Source organism: Gorilla gorilla, chromosome 4, assembly GCF_029281585.2.
Source record: "Gorilla gorilla gorilla isolate KB3781 chromosome 4, NHGRI_mGorGor1-v2.1_pri, whole genome shotgun sequence".
Taxonomy (NCBI): Eukaryota; Metazoa; Chordata; class Mammalia; order Primates; family Hominidae; genus Gorilla; species Gorilla gorilla.
Genome location: NC_073228.2, coordinates 16,895,809 through 16,912,958, shown reverse-complemented (window position 1 = coordinate 16,912,958; position 17,150 = coordinate 16,895,809). Strand labels below are relative to the sequence as shown.

At 51.2% G+C, this 17,150-nt stretch overlaps 1 protein-coding gene and 1 pseudogene across 2 annotated transcripts in view; both read left to right on the top strand.

Annotated features, from left to right (window-relative positions):
• KCTD2 (potassium channel tetramerization domain containing 2) overlaps nt 1–5,224 on the top strand; it is an 18,807-nt gene extending 13,583 nt beyond the window's left edge. For both annotated transcript variants that reach the window (XM_063706113.1, XM_004040955.5), the window contains 2 exons: nt 1,470–1,595; nt 2,345–5,224. In XM_063706113.1, coding sequence (XP_063562183.1) covers nt 1,470–1,595; nt 2,345–2,374 — 156 coding nt within the window. In that variant the 3' untranslated portion in view covers nt 2,375–5,224. The remainder of the gene's footprint in view (nt 1–1,469; nt 1,596–2,344) is intronic.
• Nucleotides 5,045–17,150, top strand: LOC101151424 (E3 ubiquitin-protein ligase TRIM65-like; annotated as a pseudogene).

Sequence of the window (17,150 nt, the reverse complement as noted above, 5' to 3'; positions counted from 1 at the left end):
CCAGGGAGGGCGTGCGTGCGAGGGCGGGTCAGGCTGCACTCAGGGTCTCGGTCGCCGCCACTCGCCACCCTGGGATCAACCGCCTGAGTAAATATGATTTTATACGGATTATGCCTACTTATATGTAGAGTTTTAACAGGTCAACAGCTATCTCACCAGATGCTTACCTTCTAAAAGAAAACTCACACTTTGCATTAATGCTGTTATCTCACAGATCAAGTGCAAAGCTGTCTCTGCCTTCAGAGCCAGCGGTGATTATTTCTCACACTTAGCTTCCACCACGGAATCCACTCTGCCTGTGTCTGTCATCCTGGTTCTTACTGGGCATGGGTTGTAAAACGTTGCCAAGAGTTTAATGCCCTCCACTCCAGAAGTATTTTTCCTAATATGAGCTCTTAAGCAAAGGATTTTTTTAATGTATTCTTTGTGAAACTAAAATGAATAATTTCTTGTTAATTTCTCATCTTATTACTGTCCCGTGGGAAGACGGAGGGTGTTCCTATTGCCTCCCTTCTGGATGAGGAAGTTTGTTTCAGACAGGCGGAGGCGCCCCCAGCCCCATCCTACCATAGTCAGCCATGCCACCCATGTGAGGCCTCGCCTGCTCACTGGGATGCCCTCACCCTCTGCCTGAGCTGCTCCCCTGCGTGTGTATTTCCTCTTTAGAATTAAATTCTGAATTCTATTATCCAAAAAGGTTAAAAGTACCAGCATGCTGGGCACGGTGGTTCACACCTGTAATCTCGGCACTTTGGGAGGCCACGGTGGGAGGATTGCTTGAGTCCTGGAGTTCGGAGACCAGCCTGGGGAACATAGCGAGACCCCCCTTCTCTATCAAAAATAAAAGAATTAGCCAGGCATGGTGGCATACACCTGTAGTCCCAGCTACTCAGGAGGCTGACGTGGGAGGATCACTTGAGACCAGGAGGTGGAGGCTACAGTGAGCTGTGATTGCACCACTGCACTCCAGCTTGGGTGACAGAGCTAGACCCTGTCTGGAAATAAAAAGTACCAGCAGCATATGATTTCCAGTAGCTGATCAGTGATTGGCTTGGTGCTTTCCAGAGCCTCCTGTCTCCAGTCTAGGGCTTCTGCTGATAGAGGAGCCAGCTGTGTGTGTGACTGAAGCAAGTGTCCATTTTGTTGGCAGATGCGTTCTGTCTTCCCTTGGTGTGCTCGACGGGGCGTGGGCATGTTAATCCTGCCACTGACTGGGGGGGGACTTCAGAGCTTGGGTGAGGGGACAGTGGAGCTCATACTTTTCCTCCTGGGGAGGCCTCACCAATGATGTCCTGATGAAGAACAGGCCCATTTCTCCCCGGGGGCTTTGGTAGTCACAGAGAACTCATATAAAGAGTTAAACCTTTGATAACTTAAAAGTTCAGTCGGAAGAGGGGTGATTTGTGTAGCACTTTCGAAAGTATGTTAAGGTTGCCACATGAATGTTCACTGTATTCTTGGTTCATCAGCTCATCAGCATCGGATCTTCCTATAACTACGGCAATGAGGATCAGGCAGAATTCCTCTGTGTTGTCTCCAGAGAACTAAATAATTCTACCAATGGCATTGTCATAGAGCCGAGCGAAAAGGCGAAGGTAAGGAGCCCCTTCCCTGGGCAGTTGCCTCTGGCTTGCTTGTTCGCACCCCCTCCGTGGGCTTTTCCTGAACTCTTGCTCCTCACTTCTTCCCTGGCCTTCTAGAGCCAGCATTGCATTTTCCCCTCGTTTTGTTCTTTTTGACTGTTGTAATTTAAATTGGGATTTACGGAGCACTGACAGGTGTTTTTAGTTAGAAAATATGAACCTAAAAAGGGTAGACTTTCTCCATCCTCTGCCAAATCAATGAAAAAGAAAAGCTGGTTGCCACTAATTACTACAGGGTAGGATTTCTGAACTCAGACTTGGAAGGTATTTTGCGTTTATTCTTTAAAACTGTGCTTTTTTCACTGCCTCAGGAGAAAAGGGTGTTTTCTTAACCTTGGTGACCTTTACCTCCCTTAAGTTCCTGGAAAACTTTCTTTTCCCTCCACTGTGCACCCCCCTCACCCCCAACACACACACACACACACACAGCTTCTAAATCATGGATACCAGGTAAGCTGGAACCACTTCCTTTCAGTTGGCAAAGCTTTGGTCCAACAGCATATAAGCTTTAGACCCAGCTGTGCCCAGCAAGAGAGTGTTTCGCACCAGAAGCACTGCGGGTGAGGCTGCGGCTGCACCCCTGCTTGCTTCCTGGGATGACAGGACCATCATGCCACTCATCGGGTCCAGTGGAAAGCATCCCCCGACATCTCTGTCTTTCCCTCAGCAGCCTCAGCCTCTCCCCCATCTCCAACTTTCAGATTCTTCAGGAGAGAGGATCGCGGATGTAAACTAAGACCCCAAAAACTCCAGACCTTCAGGAGAGCAGTCAGCAGAGCCCCTCTGTGAAGTGAAACCTCGCTCCTGTCCAGTGACCGAGCCACTGCAAAGCACAGCTGATCCTGGCCCCCTGTGAAGAAGTGTTCTGGTCAAAACTAAAGGAACTCCCTCCCCACCTGCAGGACTCCGAAGACAGTGCGGCTTCTGGCTGCAGAATACCTTTTCAGAAACCTGCTTTCATTTGCTTAGCCAGTACTAGAACAGATCTTCACAACAGCAGCTGGGCTGGGTTCCCAGTCGGAGCCTTTCGGGGATCGGGGGGATGAGGGCGGAAGGCCTAGCTCCTTGGAAATGGCCTGTACTTTAAGGACGCTGGAGCCAAGAGGATTGTTCCCGTGCCGTGCCATGGTTTCACCCTATGTGTGCCACAGTGGACGTTAGCAGCTGCTTCGGAACACCGTCCCTCCTGTGCACCCTCCAAGACCTGCAGCAGATGCAAAGTGTTCTAGCTGCAGTTTGTCGAATTGAGGTTTTAGGTAAAGCATAGAGTTGCCAGAGTACCCCGCATTCCCATGAATAGAGCCTCCAAGGAAAGGGAGGATGGGGTGTCCTTTGTTGTGGTTGGAGGTTGGTGATCATTGCTCTGGATTTGGGGTTCCCGGCTGCCACCACATGCAGCTTTGCCTCAGCTTTCTCCAGCAGCCGGGACCCTCTGGAGAGCTTGTTTTCCCTCCAAGAGGAGGTTTGAGACAGGCGGCATCCTGCACTGAGTCAGACAGACAAGTGGGAGCTGTAGCAACTGCACCTGCAGCCTCTTCTTACTCCCTATTGACCCTGTCTTCCTTCCCTGGCTTTTTCAACTGGACCAAAGATGAAGGCACTTATGGACCCTTTGATGGCTTGGAGTGGGGAAGGCTGTTTCTTTGAAAGTTGCCAAATGTGTTATGTTGTGTCTCAGAGAGAGTTATTTCTGTGACTGTCTTGGAAATGCCTTGACTGAATGTGCAATATTTGTGTCTCTTGGTTTCTAACCTTGGCGGACCTGCTCCCCTCTGTACTGTCCCCAGTGGTATGTATGTATGTGCTAGGCAGTCTGGGGACCCCCTGTGTCTCTGACCACCCCCCCCCCCGACCCCCGCCATTACTTTCTTTTCTGGAGTGCCATGCTGGCGAGGATCCGGATGCGGCAGCACCCTCTTTCGGGCTGCATCCACAGAGTTTGTGTCCACACTTTCTGAGCATGTGGGTCTCGCTGAGCAGTCATGGAATGCGGTGGAGCCAGGGGACCCTGTCTGCCCCGAATAACTTCAGTAGTATGGCAGGTGGCACAGAGAAAGGGAAGGGGCTCTGGGGACTTCTCCTTCTATGAAAGCATCCTCGAGCCAGGTGCTCCTGGGCACCTTCGGAAGTGATGTCCTGTGTGCTCCACAGCTCACCTGCTTGCCAAGGTACGTCTGGGTAGTAGTTTCTGGAAATGACTGCAGACTGTGCCAAATGTCTTTTGAGCTTCTGACCTGACCATGCCCAGATGGCATAACTTTTCCCTAGGACCCTCACTCTCTTTGTTTCTCTGTATCTGTAGCATAGCATAGAACCCGGTATACAGGGGTTTCTGCTGACACATCGACGTCTACACACCTATGCGCCACATTTTACAGCTGTGAAGTGTTAGATGAACTGCCGTCCTCAGTAAAAGCAGCCACCCCTTCAAGAGTCACAGGCATCCATCCAGTCGTATCTTTCAGAGAAAAAAAAAGTTAGATGTAGCCAAGGAAAGTAGTGATCACGGGAAGGACTGCTCTGAGCCGGGTAGGATGGAGGACTTTGGAAGAGGCGCTCCTTGGCCAGGTCCAATGAGTAACATCAGACTGACAGAGGAAAAGCAGCTTGGTTTGCGGCCTTGTGCCCAGTCTCGTTGAGGCGCTTGTCCCTGTCTGCTTTCCTGGGGCATGCCTGATCAGCGTGGGCTGGAGCTCCTAGACCAACCCCAGCTTTCTCACCAGGTTCAGCAAGGAGGCCTGGGGGGCAGACACCGATGTTGAGCACCTCCTGAGGGCGCCGTTTCCTTCATTCCTCTTAGATTCCATAGTTGCCGCCATGAAAAGACTGCTCTTGAGCCCCAAGGCACAGGCACGTGCTCTGGGAAATAGATAGGAGTGGTATTTCCGCCCTCTCGGAGGGCTGGTGTTCACCAAATTTCCCTCCTCGCTGCAACCCAATGACACCTGTATTGTTCCAGCGCTCCAGGACTCTGGGTTCTTAAGATTTCTGGGAGCGTTTTTCACCCACCCCCTTTAGGAGCCAGGCTGGTGTTCTTGCTTGAAAGCGTTGTGCCCTCTGAGTGTCTGGCTGATCACATCAGAGAGGTCTGCGTGGCAGTTTGGGGCTGTCACGTGACCAGTGACCCACACTCTCTGCTGCCCAGTACTGCCAAGTGGGGAGGGTCCTGCCTTTTTCTCTGCCCCAGGTCTGGGATGCAGGTGATGCCAGCCAGGCCCAGGAGTGCCCAGCATCCCGCAACTGATGACACAGTAGCACTGATTCTGTCTTTTCCTCAGAATCTGGCCTTTTTCCATGGCAATGAGGTGGGGCCCAGCCTCCTCTAAAGTGGCTTTGTTTCTGCACAGTTGTAACTGCTCTTGGGGGTGTCAGTGAGGCTGGGAGCAGGGAGCCACGGGATGATGAGAGAGGAGGCCCGAGAGGACACCCCACCCTCCAGCGTGGCCTTTGATCCGGACCTTAGGGACGAGGCTGTCACTGGTGGGCACCCTCTGTTCCTGTTTGTGTGTTTGAATAGTCTGAAATGCTGTGACTTTTTTTGTGTGAATAAAGATATGAAACAAACTTCTGAATCTCAAGAACTGTGGTGTGTTTTCCATTACTGCAGTCTCCTGGTTCCCACTGTCACTTCCTGTCGATGGTTCTCACATGGGTTTCAGGAGATGACTTAACTACCTTTCCTACCAGGACAGCTGACCAAGTCCTTTTCTCCTGCTACTGAAACCACCAAAGGGGGTGTTGGGCCTTCTCCCTCCTCCCTTTCATTTTACTGAATCTGAAAAGACCCAGAGAATGCAGAGAAACAGAAGGTGGGACAGATGGGCTGCCCACCAGAGAGCTGGAAAGAGACAAGGGGAGGAGTGTGAGATTTTTTTTTTTTTTTTTTTTTTTCCCGAGATGGAGTCTCGCTCTGTCACCCAGGCTAGAGTGCAGTGGTGCAATCTCAGCTCACTGCAACCTCTGCCTCCCATGTTCAAGCAATTCTCCCTCGGCTTCCTGAGTAGCTGGGATTACAGGCGCCTGCCTGCGCGCCTGGCTAATTTTTGTATTTTTAGTAGAGACAGTATTTTGCTGTGTTGGCCAGGCTGGTCTCGAACTCCGACCTCAGGTGATCCTCCTGCCTCAGCCCCCCAAAGTGCTGGGGTTACAGGCATGAGCCACCATCCCCGGCCATGAGATGGTTTTTAAGGGACAAGTCTTTCTGGAAGAGAGTGAGTGACTAGGTACAAGGAAGAGGATGAGTGAGGAACGTTTGGTGACAAGTAACCAACAAACAAGTATTGATCACTTCAGCATCAGGCGGGGCATGGGATCCTCAGAAGGTGTTAGTCCCTTCCAGACAGCACTTTCAGGTAGGGAGACAAAATGGACTCATACAGCTTAGTGAACAGGATGCGTGGGTGCATCCGTCAGGGTCTAATTGAGACCACAGCAGTTGTTAACTGGTAGTGGAGAAAGGAAAGGGCAGGAGTGGACACTGAGGCATCACAATGTAGGGATTGCAGGGTGCAGTCCTCACTCCTGGGACCTGAGAACAGTGGGAAGACATTGGGGTTATTAAAGTGGAGATTTGGCCGGGCACGGTAGCTCACACCTGTAATCTCAGCTCTTTGGGAGGCCGAGGCAGGCGGATCACCTGAGGTAGGGAGTTCGAAACCAGCCTGACTAACGTGGAGAAACCCCATCTCTACTAAAAAATACAAAATTAGCCGGACCAGCTACTCGGGAGGCTGAGGCAGGAGAATCACTTGAACCTGAGAGGTGGAGGTTGTGGTGAGCCGAGAGCACGCCATTGCACTCCAGCCTGGGCAACGAGCAAAACTCCGCCTCAAAAAAATAAAAGGGCTGGGCGCAGTGGCTCACGCCTGTAATCCCAGCACTTTGGGAGGCCGAGGCGAGCGGATCACGAGGTCAGGAGATCTAGACTATCCTGGCCAACATGGTGAAACCCCGTCTCTACTAAAAATATAAAAATTAGCTGGCCATGGTGGCAGGTGCCTGTAATCCCAGCTACTCTACTCGGGAGGCTGAGGCAGGAGAATGGCTTGAACCCGGGAGGCAGAGGTTGCAATGAGCAGAGATCACGCCACTGCACTCCAACCTGGTGACAGAGCGAGACTCGGTCTCAAAAAAAAAAAAAAAAAGATTCACCTGCACTTTGGGAGGCCCAAGCTGGGAGGATTGCTTGAGCCCAGGAGTGTGAGATCAGCCTGGACATCGTGGTGAGACTCTGTCTCTATGTAAAATTAAATCTAAAAATAAAATAAGGCCAAGTGTGGTGGCTCACACCTGTAATCCCAGCACTTTGGGAGGCCGAGGCAGGCAGATCACTTGAAGTCAGATGTTTGAGACCAGCCTGGCCAACATGGTGAAACCCTGTTTCTACTAAAAATACAAAAATTAGCCGGGGATGGTGGCACATGCTTGTAATCCCAGCTACTTGGGTGGCTGAGGCACGAGAATTGCTTGAACCCGGGAGGTGGAGGTTGCAGTGGGCCGAGATCACACCACTGCACTCCAACCTGGGTGACAGAGATTGTGTCTCAAAATAAGATGGAGATTCAAGAGGAGGGGACCGATGGAGAAGGACATGCTGGCCAGTGGCAGCTGCTGCCTCTCAGAGGGTAGAGAAACCACCAAGAAACCAGCACCACTCCTGGAATCAGCTATGCCAGCACACAGCAGTGTTCTGTGGTTTGGCTCACAACAGGAAATACATCGTCCCTCCTTTTTTTCTCTCGTCTTGCAGTCTCCCTCAGCCTGTCCTACCAGGTTGAGCTAGGAGGGGGAAAATGTGGCTCGGAGCAGAGTTCAGAGGGTGGGTTTGGGGCTGAGAGACAACAATGTGGTGACTGGCTCAGTCCACCTGTTTGGTTCCCCTCACATGTATATGCTTCTGCACATACTTGAACTTGCATAGGATGGTGAAAAATGCTGGGTGTGGTGGCTCATGCCTATAATCCCAGCACTTTGGGAGGCCAAGGCAGGTGGATCACTTGAGGTCAGGAGTTTGAGACCAGCCTGGCCAACATGATGAAACCCCGTCTCTACTAAAAATACAAAGAATTAGGCTGGGCGCGGTGGCTCACGCCTGTAATCCCAGCACTTTGGGAGGCCAAGGCAGGTGGATCACGAGGTCAGGAGATGGAGACCATCCTGGCTAACACGGTGAAACCCTGTCTCTACTAAAAATACAAAAAGTTAGCTGGGCGTAGTGGCGGGCGCCTGTAGTCCCAGCTACTTGGGAGGCTGAGGCAGGGGAATGGCGTGAACTCGGGAGGTGGAGCTTGCAGTGAGCCAAGATCGCGCCACTGCACTCCAGCCTGGGCGACAGAGCCAGACTCCGTCTCAAAAAAAAAAAAAAAAAAATTAGTTATGCGTGGTGGCGGGTGCCTGTAATCCCAGGTACTCTGGAGGCTGAGGCAGGAAAATCGCTTGAACTCAGGAGACAGAGGTTGCAGTAAGCCGAGATCATGCCATTGCGCTCCATCCTGGGCAACAAGAGCGAAACTCCGACTCGGAAAAAAAGAAAAAAAAAAAAGATGGTGAAAAAACAACTTCATGCCTCCATGGAACAAGATACAACTACCCTTCTACAGGCAAAAATAATCTCTCCTTCCCTCCAAAATAAACACGAAGTGCCAAGTCATTGTATCCCTGTCTCAGAGGCAGTCACTATTTCTGGGCTATGTTAATTGCTCCTAATTGCCAGGCTCGCACCTGGAATCCCAGTACTTTGGGAGGCTGAAGTGGGAGGACTGCTTGAGGCCAGGAGTTCAAGACCAGGATGGGCAACATAGGCCCCATCTATAAAAATTTTTTTTTAATTAGCCAGGCGTGGTGACACATGCCTGTAGTTCCAGCTACTCAGGAGGCTGAAGTGGGAGGATCACTTGAGCCAAGGATTTCAAAGCTGCAGTGAGCTGTGCCCTCTAGCCTGAGAGACAGAGTGAGACACTGTCTCTCTCTTTTTTTTTTTTTTTGAGATGGAGTTTCGCTCTTGTTGCCCAGGCTGGAGTGCAATGGTATCATCTAGGCTCACTGCAACCTCCGCCTCCCAGGTTCAAGCGATTCTCTTGCCTCAGCCTCCCGAGTAGCTGGGATTACAGGCGTGTGCCACCACATCCAGCTAATTTTTGTATTTTTAGTAGAGACAATGTTTTACCATGTTGGCCAGGATGGTTTGATCTCCTGACCTCGTGATCCACCCGGCTCGGCCTCCCAAAGTGCTGGGATTACAGGCGTGAGCCACTATGCCCAGCCAGAACCTGTCTCTTAAAAAAAAAAAAAATTGGCCAGGTACCATGGCCCACACCTGTAATCCCAGCAATTTGGGAGGCTGAGGTGAGAGGATTGCTTGAGGCCAGGAGTTCAAGACCATCTTGGGCAACATAGCAAGACCTGTCTCTACAAAAGAAAAAAATTTTTGTTCATTACTCCTAATTCGGTTGGTGTAATACACAACACCTAGTTGGTGACGGGCAGCTCAGGCCACAGGGTCACTTGATGTCCCATGAACTAGGTGTTCCATCTCGGTCAGGGCCCAGTGAAATAGTTACTTGCAAAAGAGGACATGGACCTGCCCAGAACCCTGGAGTTCTGCATGGCCACAGTCCAGTTGGGACTTGCAGGAGGCTCTGATACAGCATCTGTACTGGCAGGAGATAATTTCAGTATCACTGGATCTCCCCAGCCATAAAGCCCAGGGGGCAGCACAGAGCTAAATTTTTAATAAGAGTCATACCACACAGAAAGATTTTCATCAGTAAAGCTTTCCCCTGGAGTAAACTGTTACTCCATGAAGCCAGATTAATTCCTTGATCAATTTTCTATACAGGGCAATTAAATTGCTTCTAAGTTTTCTATTTTCATTTTAATTTTTACTTAAATACTTTCATTAAGATCATGGTTTTCCTAGAATCTTTCTGAACTTACTCTGATTCAGAGGACTGCCCAATTTAAAAAAAAAAAAAAAAAAAGATTGGGGCCGGGCGTGGTGGCTCACGCCTGTAATCCCAGCACTTTGGGAAGCCAAGGTGGGCAGATCACCTGAGGTCAGGAGTTCGAGACAAGCCCAGCCAATATGGTGAAACCCCGTCTCTACTAAAATACAAAAATGAGCCAGGCATGGCGGCGGGTGCCTGTAATTCCAGCTACTCAGGAGGCAGAGGCAGGAGAATCACTTGAACCCGGGAGGTGGAGGTTGTAGTGAGCCAAGATCACGCCACTGCACTCCAACCTGGGCAACAGAGTGAGACTCTGTCTCAAAAACAAATAAATAAATAAAAATAAAATATCGGCCAGATGTGGTAGCTCATTCGTGTAATCCCAGCACTTTGGGAGGCCGGGGCAGGAGGATCGTATTCAAGGCTGCAGGGAGCTATGATTGTGCCACTGTACTCCAGCCTGGGCAACAGAGTGAGAAACCCTGTCTCAAAAAAAGAAAAATATATATGCTTGGCCAGGAGTGGTGGCTCATACCTATAAACCCAGGTACTTGGGAGGCTGAGGTGAAAGGATTGCTTGAGCCTGGGAGGTCAAGGCCTGCTTGCTTGCTTGCTTGCTTGCCTGCCTGCCTTCCTTCCTTCTTTCTTTCTTTCTTTCTTTCAAGGCTGAGGTAAAAGGATTGCTTGAGCCTGGGTGGTCAAGGCCTGCCTTTCTTTCTTTCTTTCTGTTTCTTTCTTTCTTTCTTTCTTTCTTTCTTTTTCTTTCTTCCTTCCTTTCTTTCTGTTTCTTTCTTTCTTTCTTTCTTTCTTTCTCTCTCTCTCTCTCTTTCTTTCTTTCTCTCTCTTTCTTTCTTTTCTTCTCTCTCTTTCTCTCTTTTTCTTTTTGATGGAGTCTTGCTCTGTTGCCCAGGCTGGAGTGCAGTGGCACATCTTGGCCCATTGCAACCTCCACCTCCCAGGTTCAAGCGATTCCCCTGCCTCAGCCTCCCGAGGTAGCTGGGATTACAGGCGCCCGCCACCACACCCGGCTAATTTTTGTATTTTTAGTAGAGACGGGTTTTTGCCATGTGGGCCAGGCTGGTCTCAAACTCCTGACCTTAGGTGATCCACCTGCCTCGGCTTCCCAAAGTGCTGGGATTACAGGCCTGAGCCACTGTGCCCAGCCGTGTGAGGGTATTTTCAACCATCCGTCTGTCAGCTCTTAGGACACATTCCCAGAAGAATGGAAAGATAGTTTATGTAGAAATACATGTGAAGTGTCATTAGTGGAAAAAAATATTTTTTTAGACAAAGTATGTAACCATATTTAGCTGTATAAGAGAAATTTATTTGTGCACACAGTATAAAGTTAATTTTTCTTTTTTTTTGAGACAGAGTTTCACACTTGTTGCCCAGGCTGGAGTGCAATGGCACTATCTCGGCTCACTGCAACCTCCACATCCTGGGTTCAAGTGATTCTCCTGCCTCAGCCTCCTGAGTACCTTGGATACAGACATGTGCCACCATGCCTGCCTAATTTTGTATTTTTAGTAGAGACAGGATTTCACCATGTTGGTCAGGCTGGTCTCGAACTCCTAACCTCATGTGATCGCCCACCTTGGCCTCCCAACATGCTGGGATTACAGGCCTGAGCCACCGCATCCAGCCTAAAGTTAATTTTTTCAAGGATTTAAATACATCTTTTGTAAGGTTTTTAAAATAAAGGCAGATTGAGTCAAGTTTATTGAAACTTTACATGGAGGGAAAGAATATGCTAATTTGACATTTTAGAGAAGTTTAAATGCAAGCGTTTGTCGTCCCAGCTTAGAGATTGGTGGGTGAGGTCTGTGTGTGTCATTTTCATGTTCCAAAACGGTGAGCTTTATCTTATGTTATTTTTGGTGGATGTTGACTTAGTTCATGAATGTTGTCACTTCTAAATGTGGACAGTTGGGCTGGAAGATAACACAGCCTCTTCCGGAGCCTAGTAATCCCTGCCAAGCCCCCATCAGTCATATTTCTAAATGAAGACATTATTTTGTTCACATTTCCTTGGAAGAAAATTAAGCAGCTATTAAAGTCATGGTCACCAGGGTCATGTTGTGACATAAAAAGTACTAGTGAGTTAAATAACGATTCAGAATTGTATGTATGAAACCTCTATCAACATATCAAAATCCAAGCGCATCACTTTAGGTTGTGTGACTCTCCCCCTTTCCTCCATTTTCCTTTCTTTTTTTTGAGATGGAGTTTCTCTCTTGTCGCCCAATCTGGAGTGTAATGGCACGATCTCAACTCATTGCAACCTCTGCCTCCTGGGTTCAAGCAATTCTCCTGCCTCAACTTCCCAAGTAGCTGGGATTACAGGCACCTGCCACTTCGCCCAGCTAATTTTTGTATTTTTTGTAGAGACGGGGTTTCACCACGTTGGCCAGGCTAATTTTGAACTCCTGACCTCAGATGATCTGCCTGCCTCAGCCTCCTAAAGTGCTGGGATTACAGGCGTGAGCACTGGTGCCAGGCCGCCTCCATTTTCAAATTGTGTTTAAGGCTGGGAGCGGTGATTCACACCCGTAATCCCAGCATTTTGGGAGGCCGAGGCAGGCAGATCATTCGAGGCCAGGAGTTCAAGACGAGTCTGGCCAACATGGTGAAACCCCGTCTCTACTAAAATATATCAAAAAAAATAAAATTAGCCAGACGTGGTGGCGCACGCTTGTAATCACAGCTACTCAAGTAGCTGAGGCATGAGAATCAAGAATCGCTTGATCCGGGAGGCAGAGGTTGAAGTGAGCCAAGACTGCACCACTGCACTCCAGCCTGGGCAACAGAGTGAGACTCTGTCTCAAAAAAAAAAAAAAAAAATTGTGTTTAATATACTGTATATATATATATATATATATATATATATATATATATATATATTGAGTCTCTGGATGGCAGTAACTTAGTCTCAGCTCACTGTAACTTCCACCTGTCAGGTTCAAGCAATCCTCCTGCCTCAGCCTCCCAATTAGCTGGGATTAGAAGCATGCACCACCACGCCCGGCATATATATATATATATATACTTTTTTTTTTTTTGAGATGGAGTCTTGCTCTGTCGCCCAGGCTGGTGTGCAATGGGGTGATCTTGGCTCACTGCAACCTCTGCCTCCCAGGTTCAAGCTATTCTCCTGCCTCAGCCTCCTGAGTACCTGGGATTACAGGCGCGCGCCACCACACCCAGCTAATTTTTGTATTTTTAGTAGAGACGGGGTTTCACCGTGTTGGCCAGGATGGTCTCGATCTCCTGACCTCAAGTGATCTGCCCCCCTGGGCCTCTCAAATTGCTGGGATTACAGGCGTGAGCCACCTCGCCCGGCTGACACTTTTTTCATTGCAAGATTTTGTAGCCTCAGCTACTCAGGAGGATGAGGTGGGAAGACGGCTTAAGCTGGGAATACGGCTTGAGCCAGGGAGGCAGACAGAGGTTGCACTGAGCTGAGATTGCACCACTGTGCTCCAGCCTGGGGGACAAAGCGAGACACCACCTTAAAAAAAAAAAAAAAGACTTTGTCAGTGAAGGAAGGACTACATTGATTTACAACCTGGCATGAGCTTCTTATGTTGCTAAGAGCCAGCAGTGGTTCATGGACAGCACTTGGAATTGCACTGTTGTGTAATATAACAATGAAAATCCCCGCTGCTGGGATAGGTGGAGACTAAAGGCTTATGTGGGACTTGGGCCTGGCAGCACTGCCGCAGGGCGCCCACATGGCTGTATACCTGCTATGCCCCTTCTGGCCCTGCCGCCTCCTGAGCTCTCCAAGGCCCTTTCCTGTGGCCTGAAACCCTATGATCATCACTGTTAGAAGCAAATAACCTGATTCCTTCGAATTAGAGACAGGCTCTCAGGGAGTGGGAGCAGCCCTCCAAGCAGAGGGCTAGGCCGTGGGCCATCCAGCACTGCACTCTCATTCTCATTAAGCTGAGCAGAAGAATGAATGAGGGACGTCTCTTCTGGGCTCGGACATGGGCCTGTTTGCAGTAGGGCTTCTCTGAGGCCACCTCTCTGAATCAGGGGCCCCTCCTCCTCTCCCCCAACACCTTACCCCAGGTCGAGGTTCAAAAGGTCCAGGACACTGTGGGGAAGCAGATGCTGATCATCGCTGCTGACAGCCAAAAGCACCAGGGTTGGGTGGCCTTTCTCTCAGTAAGGTTGGCCCACCCCACCCCAGGCCCAGGCTTCCCCAGTGCCCTGCATCAGGCTGCAGGGACCTCCCAGGACTCTGAGTGGATGGCATGGGACCAGGCAGTCACGGACAGGATGCCTAGGTGGGCTCCGGGCTGTGACAGTGGTGGTGCTGGAGTGGAGCTCACGGATGCCTCTCTACACACCCCACAATCTCCAGAAACTGATCCAGACAATGCGAGGTAAGGCGAACACCCACTTCTCGGAGATCATCAGGAGGTCAAACAGCTGCAGATGCAGATCTTGGATTTCGTGGAGAAAGAGGAAGCAGCCGCCCTGGGGATGCTGAGCAGCTCCATCCAGCAGAGCCACAACCAGCTCCTGAAGCTGGAAGGAGACAGCGTCTGGCTCCACACCCTGCTCATCAACCAGAGTGACCAGCAACGTCTGCAGGCAAGGTCCCACCCCTCTGCCTCTGGCTCAGGCCCCATCGCAGCTTCCACTCTCCCTCCACCCACAAACACATCAGATCTCGGTCGGGAGTGGTGGCTCATGCCTGTAATCCCAGCATTTTGAGAGGCCGAGGCAGGCGGACCACCTGAGGTCAGGAGTTGGAGACCAGCCTGACCAACATGGTGAAATCCCATCTCTACTAAAAATACAAAAATTAGCCAGGCTTGGTGGCAGGCGCCTGTAATCCCATCTACTCGGGAGGCTGAGGCAGGAGAATCACTTGAACCTGGGAGACGGAGGTTGCAGTGAGCTGAGATCATGCCATTGCACTCCAGCCTGGGCAACAAGAGCACAACTCCATCTCAAAAAAAAAAAAAAAAAAAACACAAAACACACACACACACACACACACACACAGCAGGGTGCGGTGGCTCACGCCTGTAATCCCAGCACTTTGGGAGGCCGAGGCGGGCAGATCACCCGAGGTTGGCAGTTCGAGACCACCCTGACCAACATGGAGAAACCCCGTCTCTACTAAAAATACAAAAATTAGCCGGGTGTGGTGGCACATGCCTGTAATCCCGACTGCTCGGGAGGCTGAGGCAGGAGAATTGCTTGAACCCAGGAGGCGGAGGTTGCAGTGAGCCGGAGATTGCGCCACTGCACTCCAGCCTAGGCAACAAGAGCGAAACTCCGTCTCAAAAACACACACACACACACACACACACACACATAGATCAGCCTTTAGGGTGCATCACTGTGTCCATTCCCCTGCCTCAGGGAGCCTCCCCATTCCAGGTCTTCTGTCTTGAGCTTGCACCAACACCCTTGGCTTTCTCCACTTCAGAGCTCAGCCTTACCCTAACTTTCCTGCCTTGGTTTTCCTGGAACACATGGGATTCCAGGCATCTAACACAGTCTAAGTTTCTCCAGACTTCCCTGGATCATGGCTGAGAGTGAGACCAGAACAATCTATATAGCCTGGATTGAAATCCCTTTTCCAGCCCAGGAGGTGGAGGTTGCAGTGACCCAAGACTGCACCATTGCACTCCAGCCTGGGCAACAAACTAAGACTCTGTCTCAAAAAAAGAAAAAAAAAAAGAATCGTGAAATCCCTTTTCCTTCCCCAATCCTGGCCTGGCCCTGAAGCCTGGACAGATGCTGCTGTAAGTAGTGGGTGGGGCCAAGCAGCAGCCTTTTCTGGACGGTGCCTGGAGTTGCCCAAACCCTGTGCTTGGGAACTCCAGCTTCCTTTAAGCTGCCATCATACCCTGGGCAGACATCTAGGGCAACTGCTCACCTTGTCCCCTGTGCACAATGGGAAGCATTTGGCAATGGCTTTTACTAAGCAGTTCAAGGCGCAACAAAAATCCTCCCATCATTTTCTGAAAATCCCCTTTGCCTAATGCACACTAGGCCACAGTGGCCAAGCCCTTGGCAAAGCCCTGACCTCTGATGTCCAAATAGCTAGGAGGAGGGAAAGGAGATGCCCAGGTTTGGAAAGGGGAAGCTTCTGCTCCACCGGCCCATGGTTCTGGAGGCCTCTGGGCCTGTGGCATCGGCCTAGGTCCTGGCTAACGGGTGGTACCTCTGGCCCCTCCCTGCATCCAGGGGTTCCTCCGACTGAAGCAGTTCTCAGCCTGCATGGAACCTCTGATGGGCATCAACTGTGAGGAAACGCAGAGCTTCCCCCAGCTGCCAGAGACCCTGGCTGAGCTCTGGATGCGGCTGCTGGACATGGGCCTCAGCTTCTTTAACCAGCTCTCAAAATTCTGGGATTACAGGATTACAGGCGTGAGCCACCGCGCCTGGCCTTTTTTTTTTTTTTTTTTTTTTTTTTTTTTTGAGACAGAGTCTCGCTCTGTCTCCCAGGCTGGAGTGGAATGGCGCCATCTCGGCTCACTGCAACCTCCCCCTCCTGGGTACAAGTGATTCTCCTGCCTCAGCCTCCCGAGTAGCTGGGACTACAGGTGCCTGCCACCATGTCTTACCAATTTTTTTGTATTTTTATTAGAGATGGAGTTTCACCATGTTGGTCAGGCTGGTCTCGAACTCATGACCTCAAGTGATCCGTCCGCCTTGGCCTCCCAAAGTGCTGGGATTACAGGCGTGAGCCACCTCACTGGGCCCCCACTCAGTCTTGTGTGCCTGAACAAATACAAAGGGAGACGATGTTAGGGTCTGATGGCAGGGGGAGGACGGCGACCTGGGGCAGCACCCACTCACCCTGCAGGCTGTGTCTGAGCAGCGGGCTGAGTTTGGGGACAGGAGCGTGGGTGGAAGCATCCCCTGACTTGTATGCAAATGCCTTGCAAGCCAGCGTCCTGCCCTGGAGGCTGCTGACCCTGCTTCCCCACCTCCACCCGCCAGGTTACTGCAACCTGAACTTTGACCCCACCACCACCGGCGACGAGCTGTTCCAGCTCTAGGAGACCCCCTGGGTGCTGAACCTGGGGATCCTCCTGGAGCCCCTGACAGGGGGCGGCCCCTTCCCGGGCTTCAAGCAGTGACCGCAGATGCTGTGCTCGCGCGGCCTGTCCGAGGGCCGCCACTAGGACGGGAGGTGGAGGTGTCCAACTCGTGGGTGTGCCTGGGCGTCACCTACCACCGCAGCTCCCCGCTCGGCGGCCGCCCGAGCCGCAGCGTGGTCTACCTGCTGGGCCGCAACCCCTACTCGTGGTGCCTGGAGTGGGACTCGCTCAAGTTATCGGTGTGGCACGACAACGCGCAGACCGTGCTGCACGGCGCCTACCACCGCACGCTGGGCGTGGCGCTCGACTGCGACGCCGGCGGCTTGTCCTTCTACGGCCTGGCGGGTGGCGCCAGCCTCTTCTACCGCTTCCTGGCAGCCTTCCTCGAGCCGCTCTACCCCGCGGTCATGGTCAGCAGCGGCGCCTCGGCCACGCTCAAGCGGCGCCCGGAGCCCGCGCCGCCCGTGACAGCACCCCATAAATAA